Source organism: Gossypium hirsutum, chromosome A06 (assembly GCF_007990345.1).
Source record: "Gossypium hirsutum isolate 1008001.06 chromosome A06, Gossypium_hirsutum_v2.1, whole genome shotgun sequence".
In the NCBI taxonomy this organism is placed as follows: Eukaryota; Viridiplantae; Streptophyta; class Magnoliopsida; order Malvales; family Malvaceae; genus Gossypium; species Gossypium hirsutum.
This window is the reverse complement of record NC_053429.1, coordinates 60,125,730-60,140,347: the sequence shown is the minus strand read 5'-3', so window position 1 is coordinate 60,140,347 and position 14,618 is coordinate 60,125,730. Positions and strand designations below refer to the sequence as shown.

Below are 14,618 nucleotides of genomic sequence, written 5' to 3'. Positions count from 1 at the left end.
ATAACTCGACATTTACTTGTCACTTTATTATTTGTTGCGATTGTGTACACTTACACATTTCCATTGTTCCAAGTTTTTGGCGCCGTTGTTGGGGACTATTTTAAAAGTCATTATGTGTGAATTTGTTAATTTTTCATTTTAGTTTATTAGTTTCTTCTATTCAATTTTAACTTAGTTAATTTTTCTATAATTGTTTCAAGTGTTTATGAGTATTGATCAAATTATTGATTTACTCCCTGTAGACCTTGAGATTGAAAGAACTTTTCAACAACAAATGAGACAAGTAGTTCAAAGAAGGACCGAAGAGATGAACTACGAAAATCTGAATCAAGGAAATGGAGCAAACCTTGCTCAAAATCCTATCCTTATTGCTGATGGTAGGGAGAGAGCTCTAAGATAGTATGTCATTCCAGTGTTTCATGATTTTACTCTGGGTATTAGAAGACCCGAAATTGAGGCACAACAGTTCGAGATGAAGTCAACTATGTTCCAAATGCTTCAGACAGTGGGCCAATTCAGTGGAATGCCTACCAAAGATCCTAATAATCACTTAAGGCTATTTATAGAGGTGAGCGATTCTTTCAAGCTAGCCGGAGTACCCAAAGATGCACTACGATTAAAGTTGTTCCCATATTCCCTAAGGGACACAGCTCAGGCCTAGTTGAACTTATTTCCACCAAATTCCATTTCCACATGGCAAGAGTTAGTAGAAAGATTCCTCATGAAGTATTTCCTGCCTAGCAAGAATGCTAAGTTGAGGAACGAGATCACTACATTCCAACAAATGGATGATGAGTCCTTGTATGAGGCATGGGAAAGGTATAAAAAATTATTACGGAAGTGGCCTCATCATGGAATCCCATATTGCATCCAACTTGAGACATTCTATAATGGTCTCAATGCTCACACAAGGATGGTAGTGGACACTTCTGCTAATGGCGCTCTCATTTCTAAGTCTTATACTTATTAAATCATTGAGAGGATTGGTAGCAACAATTATCAATGGCTAACCAATCGAGTAGTGTTAGGAAGACGAGTCACTGGAATACATAAAGTGGACGCTCTTACTTCACTTACATCTCAGATATTCTCAATATCACCAATGCTTAAAAATTTTACCACTAATGGGTTTAATAATTTTCCAGCTCAGCCACCGAATCAATTCGAAAATGTGGCCTACATTTATTGTGGGGAAGGATATTCGTTCGAAGAATGTCCATCAAACCCAGAATCCGTGTATTACATGGGTAACTAGAACCAAAACAGAGGAAGGCAAGGATTGCAATCCAATTTATGTAACCTATCTTGGTGAAACCACCCTAATTTCTCTTGGAGTAACCAAGAGGCTGGACCCAGTAACACTTATGCCCAACCTAGACTGACCCAGCCACCTGTCTTTACCCAACAAGAACAAAAGCAACCTCAATCTGAATCTTCCAATGGCTTAGAAAACTTGTTGAAGGCATACATAGCCAAAAATGATGCCTTGTTCCAAAGCCAAACAGCCTCATTGAAAAACTTAGAGAACCAAATGGGCCAACTTATAACTGAACCTAGAAACTGACCACAAGATGATTTTCCTAGTGATATGGAAAATCCAAGAAATCTGGGAAAGAGCATTGTAAAGCATTGACATTGAGGAGTGGAAACACATTAGAGCCCAACATTATCGAAGTTGAAAGAGAGCCAGCTGATGCTCAAGACTCAGTAGAAGCTCAACCGAGTTTTGAAATTCCAGTTTCATTGGAACCAGAATCTACAAAATTCGATAAGGTAACTTCTGAACCAGTCAATTCTGATAAACTAACAACTTCGTTAGATTCAGAATTGCCACAAAAGATGAATCAACTAGTTCCAGGAAAGAATCCTCCACCACCCTGCCCTCAAAGACTTTAGAAGCAGAAGTAGGAAGTCCAGTTCAAAAAATTTCTAGACATACTCAAGCAACTTCATATCAACATTCCGTTGGTAAAAGCATTTAAACAAATGTCTAATTATGTCAAATTCATAAAGGATATCCTGTCCAAGAAACAGAGATTTAGAGAATTTGAGATGGTAGCCCTGACAAAGGAATATAGTGCATATCTTCAAGACAAACTACCCCCAAACTTGAAGGATCTTAGATGTTTACCATACCTTGGAACATTGGAGCATTGGAGCAGCGTATTGCATTATGTGATTTGGGTGTTGTAGTAGCCCAAATCTACCTGGGCCTTAAAATCAAAAGAAAAAAAATAAATGAATGTTTATTTATTACAATCCATTTACAATACCATAGCCCACTAACCCGCAGACCCAAATACTTAGAACCCAATCAACCTAAACTACCCACTAACCCGTTTACACCCAACCCACAAACAAGTACGGCCCAAATGGCCCAATTTGTTAACAAAGGATGGAAGACCTAGTGTTTTTGGAACCTTAGGCACCGGAAATGGAAGGTTCCAGAAGTTGAGCGCCGCAACCATCCCAAGCGTCACGCCTCTTCACCTTGCCCCGCAACTCTGGCCCCGAATCGCGCCGCAGTCAACGCGCAAATCAGCCCCAACATCATCATCATCAGCGCCTGATCATCATTGATCATCGTCGGATTCTCGCTTACCTGCAAAGAAGGAAAGAAACAGCAGCAAACTAACAAAACAAATATGAAAAGAAATAAAAGATTTCTTCCCAAAATATGTAATAGAAACAGTGGCTATAAAAGCCTCCTTTGTAATCTGTAAAGACACGGAGATTTTAACAAGGAATATAAAATCCAAATACATACAGTTTCTTTTAGGTGAATCATCAATCTTTTATTATTTTCATTTTTTTTTAGTATTCAAAGCATATACATACATATATAAATAGTTGGTAAACAGTTTTAAAAACAAGGAAGGAGTCTTACCTTTCAGTATAGGCGAAAAAATGAAGCTTTTCAGCTTCCGACCACCGTAGATGGAAAAGTTGACGGTGACGCGTGGGCGTGTGCGGAGGCCAGAGACCGGAGACCGGGGCTGGAGGGCTCCCATTTCTCCTCATTCAGAGGATTTTTAAAGTTTTTTTTTTAAATCCAGATTTCAAAATGAATTTTAAGTTAAAATTTGGCTTATATAGCCCTAACGAAATGGTGCCGTTTTGGTTTAACTCAATAAGCACAAAACGACGTCGTATCAATGCTGAGGATCCGCGTGTTGACCTGTGACCCGGGAAGGATCCGCGTGTTTTTAGAAAACGGGCTAATTTCCCAATTAGTCCTTCCGCATTTTTAATCTTTAAAATTTCATTTTATTTTTATTTCGACCCTAATCTTTTATAGTTGTTTCAATTTAGTCCTAGTGGTCATTAAACTCCATTCTGAGGAACGACGTCGTTTCCTGGATAAGGACTAATTGCCCAGTGAGTCCCTCTAGTTTAATGCGCTTTTCAATTAGGCCCAATTTTTTATTTATTTTGTAATTAATCCTAAATTCTTTAATTAAATTCAATTTTAACCCTTCTTTATATATTTAATTTATTTTAAATAACTCATATATTATTTATTTTTATAAATATTAGTTATAAAATAATGTATATTATTTTTATTATCCATTACATTATTTTTATTATTATATATTTTACTTATAAATTATATTTTTTTATATATTTTATTTTTTTATTTTCTGTAAATTATATATTATTATTCATTAATTGTGTAAATTTTTTTAAAAAATTATTATTAAATAATAGTATATATTATCCTTATTTATATGATAGTATTTTTATTTCATATTATTTATATTTTATTATATATTATTCCTTATAGTATTTTTTTTCTTTTTATTATATATTATATTATATACTTCTTATTATATATTTTTTTATTACTTATCATATGGTTTATATTATTATATATTTTGTTTACAAATTATATTATACACTATATATTTTACCATATATTATACCTTATATTACTTTTATTTCATCATAAAATATATACTACTTTATCACTCGTTAATTATATAGGTTTTTTATTTTATTATTAAATAAATATGTGTAATATTAATATTTAGTACATTATTTTGTTAATATATTAAGTTATTATACCCTATAATATGGTTTATATATATATATGTTAATCATTTTTAAAAAAACAAAAGTTTTCCTTTATTATTTTCATATTGTTCTAAAATTTATGAATACCTTTTTTTATTTTATTTGATTTATATTTCATATGTTTATAATTTGCTTATTTACTTTTTGTTTTCTTTTTTTCTTTTGTTATTGTTTAGTAGGTTAAATTTTCATATAATATTTGTTATTGTTTTTACATATTTGCATGAAATTAATTATTTATGTTGATTTAAGTTACATTTGCATAAAACATTATGTATATTGCAATTTATATTTTTCGTATTCATTATGCACTACGTTGTATTTTGCATGTAATGACAATGCATGTATATTTTATATTATCAATGATCATATATGTGCAAAGTGATAACATATTGTGTAATTTATGTCCTTATTTGTTATCTTTATTATCTTTGCATGGAATGTTAAAATAGATATCATGTGGGTTAATTTATTTAATATTAATCCTTTGTAATATGCATCATCAATTTAATGATTTTTTTTATTTAAAAAGATTTTTTTAAAAAGGATAAAGCAATGTTTTTGGTAGTTAGGAATTTGGGAAGTAGTGCCCTAACATGCTGGGTTGCAATTTCCCATTTGTCTAAATGCCTAAAATACCATTCTAAACGATTTTATAAATTACGAGGTGACTTCAGTTACAAGAGTTTTAGAATATTGTATCCTATCATGCTGGATGTGGTATTCGTATTCTTTTGGAACGAAGAAATCTCGATTTTCAACTCGAACTATTTTAATTTCAAAAAGGATTATATTTTTAAATACTTTCAAAATTCTAGCATTAAAGACGGAAAGTTATTCAATTTGGTACCAATTTTTTTGGGTGTTACGAGGGTGCTAACCCTTCTTCGTACGTAACCGACTCCCGAACCCATTTTCTTGATTTCGTAGACCGTATCAAATGATTTCAAACAAAAATTGGTTTGAAGGTGGTTCAATCACACTTAAACAGATTGGTGGCGACTCCTATTTTTTTCATTTTTCAAAAAGTCGAACCCGGTTTTTCCAAACTCGTTTTAAAAGGGTTTCGACAGCTTGGCAACTCCGCTGAGGACTATAAGAGAGTCAAGCCAAAAATTGATAACTTTCTGTCCTAATTTGAAAGGATTTAAAGATAAAGATCCCTTTTCATATGTTCGCTGCATATGTTTGTTATATTATTTGCACACTTTGCATTTGCATGGCCGTTGGTCACACCTTTAAGTGGGAGTAAGAAACTAAGCTTTCGTGAGGTTTTCACCTCCGCATGAGTTAGTGGATTGCTTCCGGGAAACATCTGTACCTATAGGCTTCGTGAGATTTTCATCTCCGCATGGTCATAGGGAAATGAATCCCCCTAAACCGAACTCGGTTCATATGAGCCTATAATGGGTGAGGATCGAGGAATCTGCTGGTTTGGGTACCCTTTGCTTTAGAGCCGAACTTCATATAATGAGCTTTAAGTGCTTGCCCTAGGTAGCATTGTGATATCCTTTAGTGCCTACTTTTATAAATATTTGTTTATTACATTTTTTTGATACTGACTTGTTTTTTTTTTTTTTTATTGCATATCATTCAAAAGGTGTCGATTCAAAATTTGATTTCTGAGTTAGAAAGTTTTATAATGGGGGACAAATATCTTGATAAAGTGGAGGACAATGCCTCTGTCTGTACCTGGTCAGAGAAAACCCAGTTGGAGAAAGGAGATAGTGTCACTGAGGGGTATGCACCAGAGTTATGGGATTTTAGTTGTATCAGTTTGACTCGATTTGATTTTTAGGAGTTGAGAGACATTTAGGCCCAGTTTGATGACGAGGCTAAGCAGTTGTTCTTCCAGACTTATGGAGATCTTCCCTATTTGCTAGACGTCAAAGTAGATAGGCACTTTTTTCGAGCTATGGTATAGTTCTGGAACTGTGCTTATAGTTGCTTTACATTTGGTGATGTTGATCTTGTACCTACTTTGGAGGAATATACGACTTTACTGCATTGCCCGAGGATTTAGGGTCACAAGGCTTATGTTAGGCCTGCTAGCCTTCCAACTTTTGTGAAGAAGTTGGTGATGATTATTGGGATGAGTGAGCAGTGGGCTGTAGCCCGTGTGCAGCAAAAGGGTATAGTAAGTGCATTCCATGGGCCGTTTTGAGGGATTTGATATCGACACATCTAGACGTAAAGAAAAGGGTCGACGTCCTGGCTTTGAGTATTTACGGCATGGTGTTTTTCTCAAAGGCGTTGGGGCACATAGATGAGGCAATTGCGAATTTGTTCGATCGCATTGGTAAGCAGAATACATCGGTACCAGCAATCCTAGCTGAGACATTTAGATCTTTGAGTGCATGTCGGAGAGCCGACGAGGGTAGATTTATTGGATGTGCGTAATTGTTGCTAGTCTGGTTCTATAGCCATTTCTGGAAGCTTGATAAGGTTCCTTGCCGAGTATTCTTGAGGGTTATTCTCCCTTAAAGAAAATGGTAGACATGCCTAGGAGAGATGACATTTTAGAGGAGAGGTGGATAGACATTCTTCAGAATCTTCGAGAGCAAAATGTTTTGTGGAAGGCTCCTTGGTTGGTTTCTAGTGAAGTCCTTTACCGCTGTGGCAGTTTTGATTGGGTCCCTCTGCCAGGAATTTGAGGAGTTGTGGAATATGCACCATTGCTTGTTCTAAGGCAATATCGGGCGAGGCAGTTCATACCGGCTACACAGGGTTTAGCTCAGAGTGATTTCTCTTATAAAAGAGATCACTATAAGAAGAGGATGCGAGAGATTTCTGAGGCTTGGAAGAAGCCTTTTTCTATGAAGATCTTGACCGAAGGCTCAACGTCATCCCTTGAGTATAAAGGGTGGTTTAGTAGGAGAGTTAACGATAACGTCCCTAGGCCGATTTTGGGGGTGGCTCGATCATTAGAGGAAAACTTATGAGTGATTTCATCAGAGTTGGAGGTTATGAAACAAGAGTTTGAGAGAAAGAATTTGGAGCTTGAAAAGAGGATTGAGAAGCTCGAAGAGAAAAAAATGTGTAACACCCCAAACTCGGCCCAGACGTTATGGCCGGATCCGACATGCCACATCGAAGCGTTCAAAACATTTCAGGTTGTTGTTCTATAAAAACTTACTTAGTGTTTTAAAAGATAATTTCAATGCAGGTTAAAGTGAATGGAAGTTGTGCACCAGGTAGGAAACTGAAAAAGAGGAGGTGAGTCCCTCGGACTACTTAAGTACCAAGCTCCCTTCAGATCCAATCCTAGACATGCACACCGCCATTACCACACCTTAACGTCGTGTATATTTCTAGGAAACCAAGTTGATTAAGTCCCTTTTTAGGAAACGTGATTAATTTTGGAAAAATATTCTCATTGTGGAAGCTTTGCTTGTTGTCGTGTTATTTTGAAATCAATTATCGTTTTTTAAAACGCGCCCTAATGCTATTCAAATTCAACAGTTAAATATAAATAATACCTAACTCAATAAAACATATAAAACCCATCAAAGAAAATAATTAAGCGGCCTTATTACATTTTAAAAACCCAAAACCTTAAACGTAAATAAAAAAAATGTCCAATTCACCAGAATAAAATCAACTCGCAGAACGTGTGGCCACTCCGAATCCCTCACAGCTCCAAGCCCACTATGGTTGGGGATTACCTGTGTGGATGAAGAATAAATGGGTGAGTTTGGGGAAACTCAGTGTGTAAATTAACCCAACCATAGCTTATATCAGCTCAACCACAGAAATAGAATAAGTTGGCCTTAGCCCAGAACAGAAGTCAGAATAAAGCCCATAGGCCCATAACAGAACAGAACAGATATTACATGTCTATGCAAAACCCAACCCATATCCAACCACATGCACCCCCATACCAACCTTTCACCATGTGGGGAGACTATTCGACCAACCCAACCGCTACACGGCATTGAAATATGCAGCATGGCTACTAGAACAGATAATGTGACAGTGTCACCAGAACAAATAATTGTGGCAGAACCATCAGAACAGATATATGTGGCAGTGCCACCAGATTAGATAATTACTGCATAGCCACCAGGACGCTTCCTCCATAATATAACCCAGTTCCCCATGCAACAGATATACAATCATGGCGTACATCATACAGAATTAAATTATCATGCTTTTCAGTCAAAAGTAACCCTAGGGGTATAGTGGTGATTTTGCACCTAGAGGTATATCAGTAATTTCCATACATAGGGGTATTAAGTAATTTAACTATTCTTAGGGTTTTCATGCATAGCATAGTCATTTACATATGACTAGAAACACTTACCGCGTTTTCTTACCTAATTGGGCCCGCTGGCCCATTAACCCGATTTCGGCCCGTTAAGCCCAAAATATCAACAATGCACAAAATTGCACGTGCTGCAGTTTTATCACTTTAGATTACCAAAATATTAACCCACTTATCTTACGAGCATTCGCACACTCGCAAGTTCCCAAAATATCGACTTTTTGGCATTTTGGCTTTTTGGCTTTCGCCGATCTAGTCTATGAGAGGGTGTCAGTTACACACCTGTTTGTGACGATTCATTGACGAGATGCACTCATGAACTACCTACATTTATATTACTACCACATTAATCTAACTACCAAAATGAACTACATATTAACCCCTTACCACATTCGGCCAAAAGCACCCTAGGCACTAGCGATCCTACCTTTGCCGAAGTTAGCGATTATGCCAAGATCCAGTTGTTCCACTTGTCCAAGCCTTCGATTAGCAGCCTTTTGATCCCACTATTATCAAATTTAAAATAGTTATCACAACCCACTTAGGGTTATAAGTCCAAATGACAGCCTCCCTAACCTTTAGGGATTTCGGCTTTTTCAAGAATACGAAATAAAGACTAGGTTGAAATGACTTACCACCGATTCCTTCAGTCAATAATACCTCTTAATCCCTACTCAATTCTGGTGCAGTTCTAAGCCCACAAATGATAGCAAAAAGTTGAGCCTTCAGTGATCTCAATATTCGGCTAAGTCCATAAGAGTGTGGAGTTTTCGGTTTTTTTCTTTTGCAACTGTGTAACGAAAGATGAAATAGGAGGGTTTTGTTGTGGTCTTGTCAACAGAAACTTGAGGCTTAGAGAACTAAAGAATTGGTCAAGAATGATGAAAAAGATGAGAGAATTGGCTAGGAGAAATTGGCACAGAAGGAAATATGGCTTTCGGGATTTCGGCTTTTCTTATGGCAAATGGCTATGAAGGTTTAGGATCGTCTGAAGAAAAGGATGGAGATGAACAGGAGGATAGAAAGATTCGGCTATAGAGAAAAGAAGGAAAAGAAAAAAATGATGGAGAGAGGAGAAAAAGAAAAGAAGAGGAGAATAGTCAGGAAACGGCACAACTTACCCCTAGTGCCGAATTTATACTGGCACTTAACCTAGCCGAATTTTGCCCCCTAAAGCTCCCCTTGGCCGGCCAACTATTGCTCCTCAAGAGTCCACCATTCAGCCAACACTGTTCTCCCTAATCAGCTCCTAAATCCTCTCCCTTATCAGCTCCTACATCCTCTCCCTTATCAGCTCCTAAATCCTCTCCCTTATCAGCTCCTAAATCTTCTCCTGATAGCCTTTCACTTCAGTTCCACTGCTTACCTTTTCAGTTCATAAAAATTAATATTACTAATTTTCTTACCTTGCAACTCAAGCCTTAGCTCACCTTGGTCATCCACACGCCACCTCTAAAGCCCCCAAGTGGCGTCAGATGCCAACTTACCATAGGCTTCCTTGTGTTTTATTTTACCCAGTTAATACTTAAAAGCCTAGCTAACCAGAACCTATTTTCCCTATGGATTAAGATCACTTAAAATTACCGGGTTTTAGCTTAGGCTTGGGCCTTCTAGAGGCCCACCAACACAATTAAACCTACGCCAAACAGTTAAAACACAGAAATTTTAAAATTCATTGAAAACCACAGAAATCCCAAAAATCTCGAAAATTGGGGCGTTACAAAATGTGCTTGAGTCTCGACGTCGATATTCAAAAGATGGAAGTTGAGAAGGTGAAAAAGGAAAAGAGAAAGATAGAGGAAGATCGAGATGATTTAAAGACGCACTACAAGAAGGCTCAGGTAACGTTGAAAAGGGTTGGATTAGGGAGATCTTCAGAGCAATGGTAGCAAGAGATTCAAGAAGAAAGAGCCAAAGTCGAGTATTGGGAGAAGAAGTTCCAAGAGATGCAGTCGCGTAATCAGGCCCTAGAGAAGGAAAATCAAGGATTAAAAACTAAGGTGGCTGAACTTGGACGATCTCTTCATCATCACCAAAATCGTAACTCTGCGATTGAGTTGAAGGCAAGCTTGAATAAGATCGAGGAAATGAAGTACAATATTGGAGGGTTGGAAGCAGCACTATAGGACTGTGAGCTATGGATTGAGCAGTTCGAGGCAAAAGAAGAATAGTGGAAGGGAGAACTTCACCATCTTCAGGATCAAGTTGGAAATAGGGATTATCTCATGGGGGAAGCCTTAGTTCAGATTCGAGAGGTCGCTAAACACTTGCAGGATTTGGTGGTACAAGCTAGAACGCTGAGTATAATGTATGAGTCATCGTCAGACAGAGGACGAGAGTTATCATTGTTATTAGATAGGGTTAAGACTCTAGGCCTACGGGCGAAAGCGTATTTGTAATCTATTTTATGAAAAGATTTTTGTTCCTTAAATAACGTTTTCTAAAATGAAAATTGAATCAGAATCGACATCTTTTTGCATTCATGCATTTGCATTTCAAGTATCTCATTACATCATATGTATTCGAGTTTATAGAAAGACCCTAATTAGTTAAAATTATTAGGGAGAAATAAAGTAAGAAAATTATTAGGGAGAAATAGAGTAAGAGAAAGAAAATCTGGAAGCAACACATCCCTACGGTACGAGCGCTAAGTCAAAAAATATGGACCAAAGATTTAAACAGCTACAGAAGGACATGCAGGACCAATTGCAAGAGCAATTGGCAAAAATGCAAAATGACATGAGGGAGCAAATGTTGGAGGCTCAAAAGAACATGATGGTTGAGATGGCTCAACTACTGAGGGCCACTGATAAGGGAAAGGCTCCCATGACAATTACTGGTGAGGATGGTGAGGATCATCCTCTAGGTTTCACCCCACCCCATGTGCCTACACCAACTGAGGCACTTTCTAAGAGGCCGTCTGTCTCTATAAGGCCTCAACAAGGATCGGTCGACGCTGGGATCCCCATAAATTTCCCAACTGGGTTGGGATTTAATTTGGGTGACAATCCCACAAATCCTATCATTCCTGACTTAGACATGGCTGAAAAAGAGGATTTTAGAACTGAGGCTGCAAGACAGTTAGAAGAACGCTGCAAATGGTTGGAGGAAAAATTCAAGGCTTTAGAGAATGCTGATGGGCATCATAGAGTTGATGCCAAAGATCTAAGCTTGGTCCCAGACTTGGTGCTTCCTCACAAATTCAAGATGCCAGAATTTGAGAAGTACAATGGGACTACTTGCCCAGAAGCCCACATTAAGATGTTCTGTAGGAGGATGACTGGGTACGTGAATAATGATCAACTGCTGATCCACTGTTTCCAAGATAGTTTAATTGGAACAGCAGCCAAGTGGTATAATCAATTGTGCCGGGCTAGAATAAGTTCATGCAGGGATCTTGCACAAGCCTTCATGCAGCAGTACAATCATGTGACTGACATGACTCCGGATAGGACCACGCTGCAAAACATGGAGAAAAAGCCTAATGAAAAATTTAGGCAATATGCACAGAGATGGAGAGAGGTGGCAATACAAGTTCAACCACCGTTGTTGGAAAATGAGACTACCATGTTGTTCATCAACACTCTAAAGGCTCTATTCATCACTCACATAATTGGGAACACCAATAAAAGCTTCGCGGATATAGTCATGACGGGTGGAATGATCGAGAATGCCATATGGGGTGGGAAAATTGAGGGAGAAGCCACCAAAAGATTGGCCTCAAGGAGAAAGGATAGTGAAGTGAATAACACAAGCACCTTCAATACAAAGGCAATCACAGTTGGTCAACCTAAAACAGCTGGGTTGAGAAACAGAGTTCTCAAAGGCAGGAGTCGGGTACAAGACAAAATTCTGAAAAGATGCATTTCACACCTATCCCCGTGACGTATTGTGAGCTTTATCAAAGCTTATACAATGCGCATGCTATTGCTCCTTTTTACTTGAAACCACTACAGCCCCCATATCCCAAATGGTACGATGCAAACGCCAGATGTGAATACCATGCTGGAATACCGAGACATTCGATCGAAAACTATATCGGTTTTAAGAAGGCCGTAGAGATGGGGGTAGTGAAGTTCGACAATACCCCTAATACTGAAAACCCATTGCCAAATCATGGCGATCAAGGAGTGAACGCAATTGGCGAAGCTAGTAAGAGGAGAATGAAGGAAAATGTTGCTGAGGTAAGGATGGCTATGAAGGTGATTTGGGAGGAGATGATAAAGAAAGGTATGTTAACCTCTAAAAACGAGAGAAGAGAAACAAGGAACTATGGTGAGTTCCATGAGAAAGAAGGACATGAAGTTCAAGATTGTGAAAAATTCAAGGCCTTGGTGCAAGGCTTTATGGACAACGAAGAACTACAAATTTTTGAAGGTAGCTCTTGTGAAAAACAAGTATGTGTGCAGGAGGATAAACAGAAAGGAACTAGCCGGCCAAGGATTATTATTTCCCTGCTGAGGAATAATGAAGTGGGGGAACAAACGGAGCCTAAGGTCATTATCCATAAGCCTACGCCTTTCCCTTATAAGGATAGCAAGAGGGTACCATGGAGCTATGACTGCAGTGTGACAGTGCCGGAGAAGGGCAATATAGCTAGTATGTCTAAAGACGTACAAGTTGAGGGTTTCCATACACGGAGTAGGAAGCGATATGATACTGTGGACGTCAAAGAGGAGCCCACAAAATCAAAGAATGTTAGTGCGGAGAAGGAGAAAGAGGCTGAAGTGCCTGTCAAGGAGCCAATAAAAGAGGAGGAGGCTAAGGAATTTCTAAAGTTCCTTAAGCATAGCGAGTATAGTGTGGTTGAGTAGTTGCATAGGCAACCAGCTCACATATCAATATTGGCTCTACTTCTAAGTTCTGAGGTGCATCGAAATGCATTGCTAAGGGTGCTCAACGAAACATATGTCACCCATGACATATCTGTTAACAAGCTGGACCGGTTGGTGAATAACATAAGTGCAGATAACTTAATCTACTTTAATGATGATAAAATCCCTCCAGGGGGCAGGGGGTCAACAAAGGCCTTGCACATCACCACTCGATGCAAGGGGTACACTCTCCCAAGCGTGCTCATCGATAATGGATCGGCTTTGAATGTTCTACCATTGTCTACATTGAACAGATTACCTATTGACGGTTCTCACATGAAGACATGTCAAAATGTAGTAGGAGCCTTCGACGGTACAGAAAGAAAGGTGATAGGAAGGATTGACATCCCCTTGGAAATTGGGCCGAGTATATACGAAGTAGACTTCTTGGTGATGGATATGTAACACCCCGAACCCGAGACCGACACCGGAGTCGGACACGAGATGTTAACAAACTTTGAAATTTTTTTTTTCCAGACACTGCCCAGTCTGAGTACTAGTCGTTTCAAAAATCATATCTTGAGTTTCACAACTCGAAAATAAGTTTTGTGATTTTTCCCTGAAACTAGACTCATGTCCCCACCTATTTATTTTTTTCTAGAATTTTTGGTCGGGCCAATTAGTACAGTTTATTAGTCAAAGTCTCCCATGTTACAGGGGTCGACTACACTGACCTTTTCCCATTACGACTGGGATATCTCTCTGCACAGAGCTTCAATACTGATGCCGTTTGTTTCTATGGAAACTAGACTCAGAGAGAAATCCATACATATATGGTATGACCCCTAATTATCTCTGGTCAATTTATAGTGAATTTCCAAAGTCGGAACAGTGAATCCAGAAACTGTTCTGGCCCTGTTCCACAAGAACCCGAATATCTCTTTCTGTACTGTTCCTATAATTGTTTCGTTACTTCCATATGAAAGTAGATTCATCAAGGTTCGATTACATAATTTATTCACTATTTAATTCCACTCCTACGAATTCTTGTGATTTTTCCAATCCACACCACTGCTGCTATCAGCTTCTGTTTTCAAAGTGAACCTTACCTAATTTGGGGTTTCATGGACCAACTAGGGCCTTGTCATACATAAGCCCACATATGATCATACTTAGCCATTCTAGTGGCTGATCATTTGCTCAACACTTCCATTCCAACATAGTTACATCATGAAACCATCTATACATTCATAAATACGAATGGTCTAATGCCATACTCCACTTCTACAAGCCATCTTCGCATGGCTGTACACTTATACATTTCATAAAGTACTCGAAAGACAACAATGGGTAGTCCTATACATGCCATAACAAAATTCAACCAAAATAGTACCCAAAAGAGCCTTTGATAGTGTGGGCGACTTCGACTTCAAGATCCCGAGTCCGATAGCTGGAGAACCAAAAAT

At 38.2% G+C, this 14,618-nt stretch overlaps 1 protein-coding gene and 1 non-coding gene across 2 annotated transcripts; one reads left to right on the top strand and one right to left on the bottom strand.

Annotated features, from left to right (window-relative positions):
* Positions 1-751: 751 nt before the first annotated feature.
* On the bottom strand, positions 752-858 carry LOC121231620 (small nucleolar RNA R71). The gene has a single exon (XR_005929676.1). It is a non-coding gene; the product is annotated as a small nucleolar RNA R71 (small nucleolar RNA).
* A 10,141-nt stretch (positions 859-10,999) lies between these two features.
* On the top strand, positions 11,000-13,617 carry LOC121230512 (uncharacterized). The gene is made up of 4 exons (XM_041115407.1): positions 11,000-11,524; positions 11,849-12,175; positions 12,295-13,133; positions 13,230-13,617. Exons 1-4 carry the CDS (start codon positions 11,000-11,002, stop codon positions 13,615-13,617), a joined length of 2,079 nt encoding a protein of 692 aa, XP_040971341.1.
* The last annotated feature ends 1,001 nt before the right edge of the window (positions 13,618-14,618 follow it).

Excerpts from the sequence above, each read along its gene's own strand:
- LOC121230512 (XM_041115407.1), top strand. The coding sequence starts at position 11,000 with ATGGACCAAAGATTTAAACAGCTACAGAAGGACATGCAGGACCAATTG. Across the intron at positions 11,525-11,848 it reads TAAGCTTGGTCCCAGACTTG|AGATGGAGAGAGGTGGCAAT; the intron begins GTGCTTCCTCAC and ends CAATATGCACAG. Across the intron at positions 12,176-12,294 it reads TTCTCAAAGGCAGGAGTCGG|CCCCCATATCCCAAATGGTA; the intron begins GTACAAGACAAA and ends AAACCACTACAG.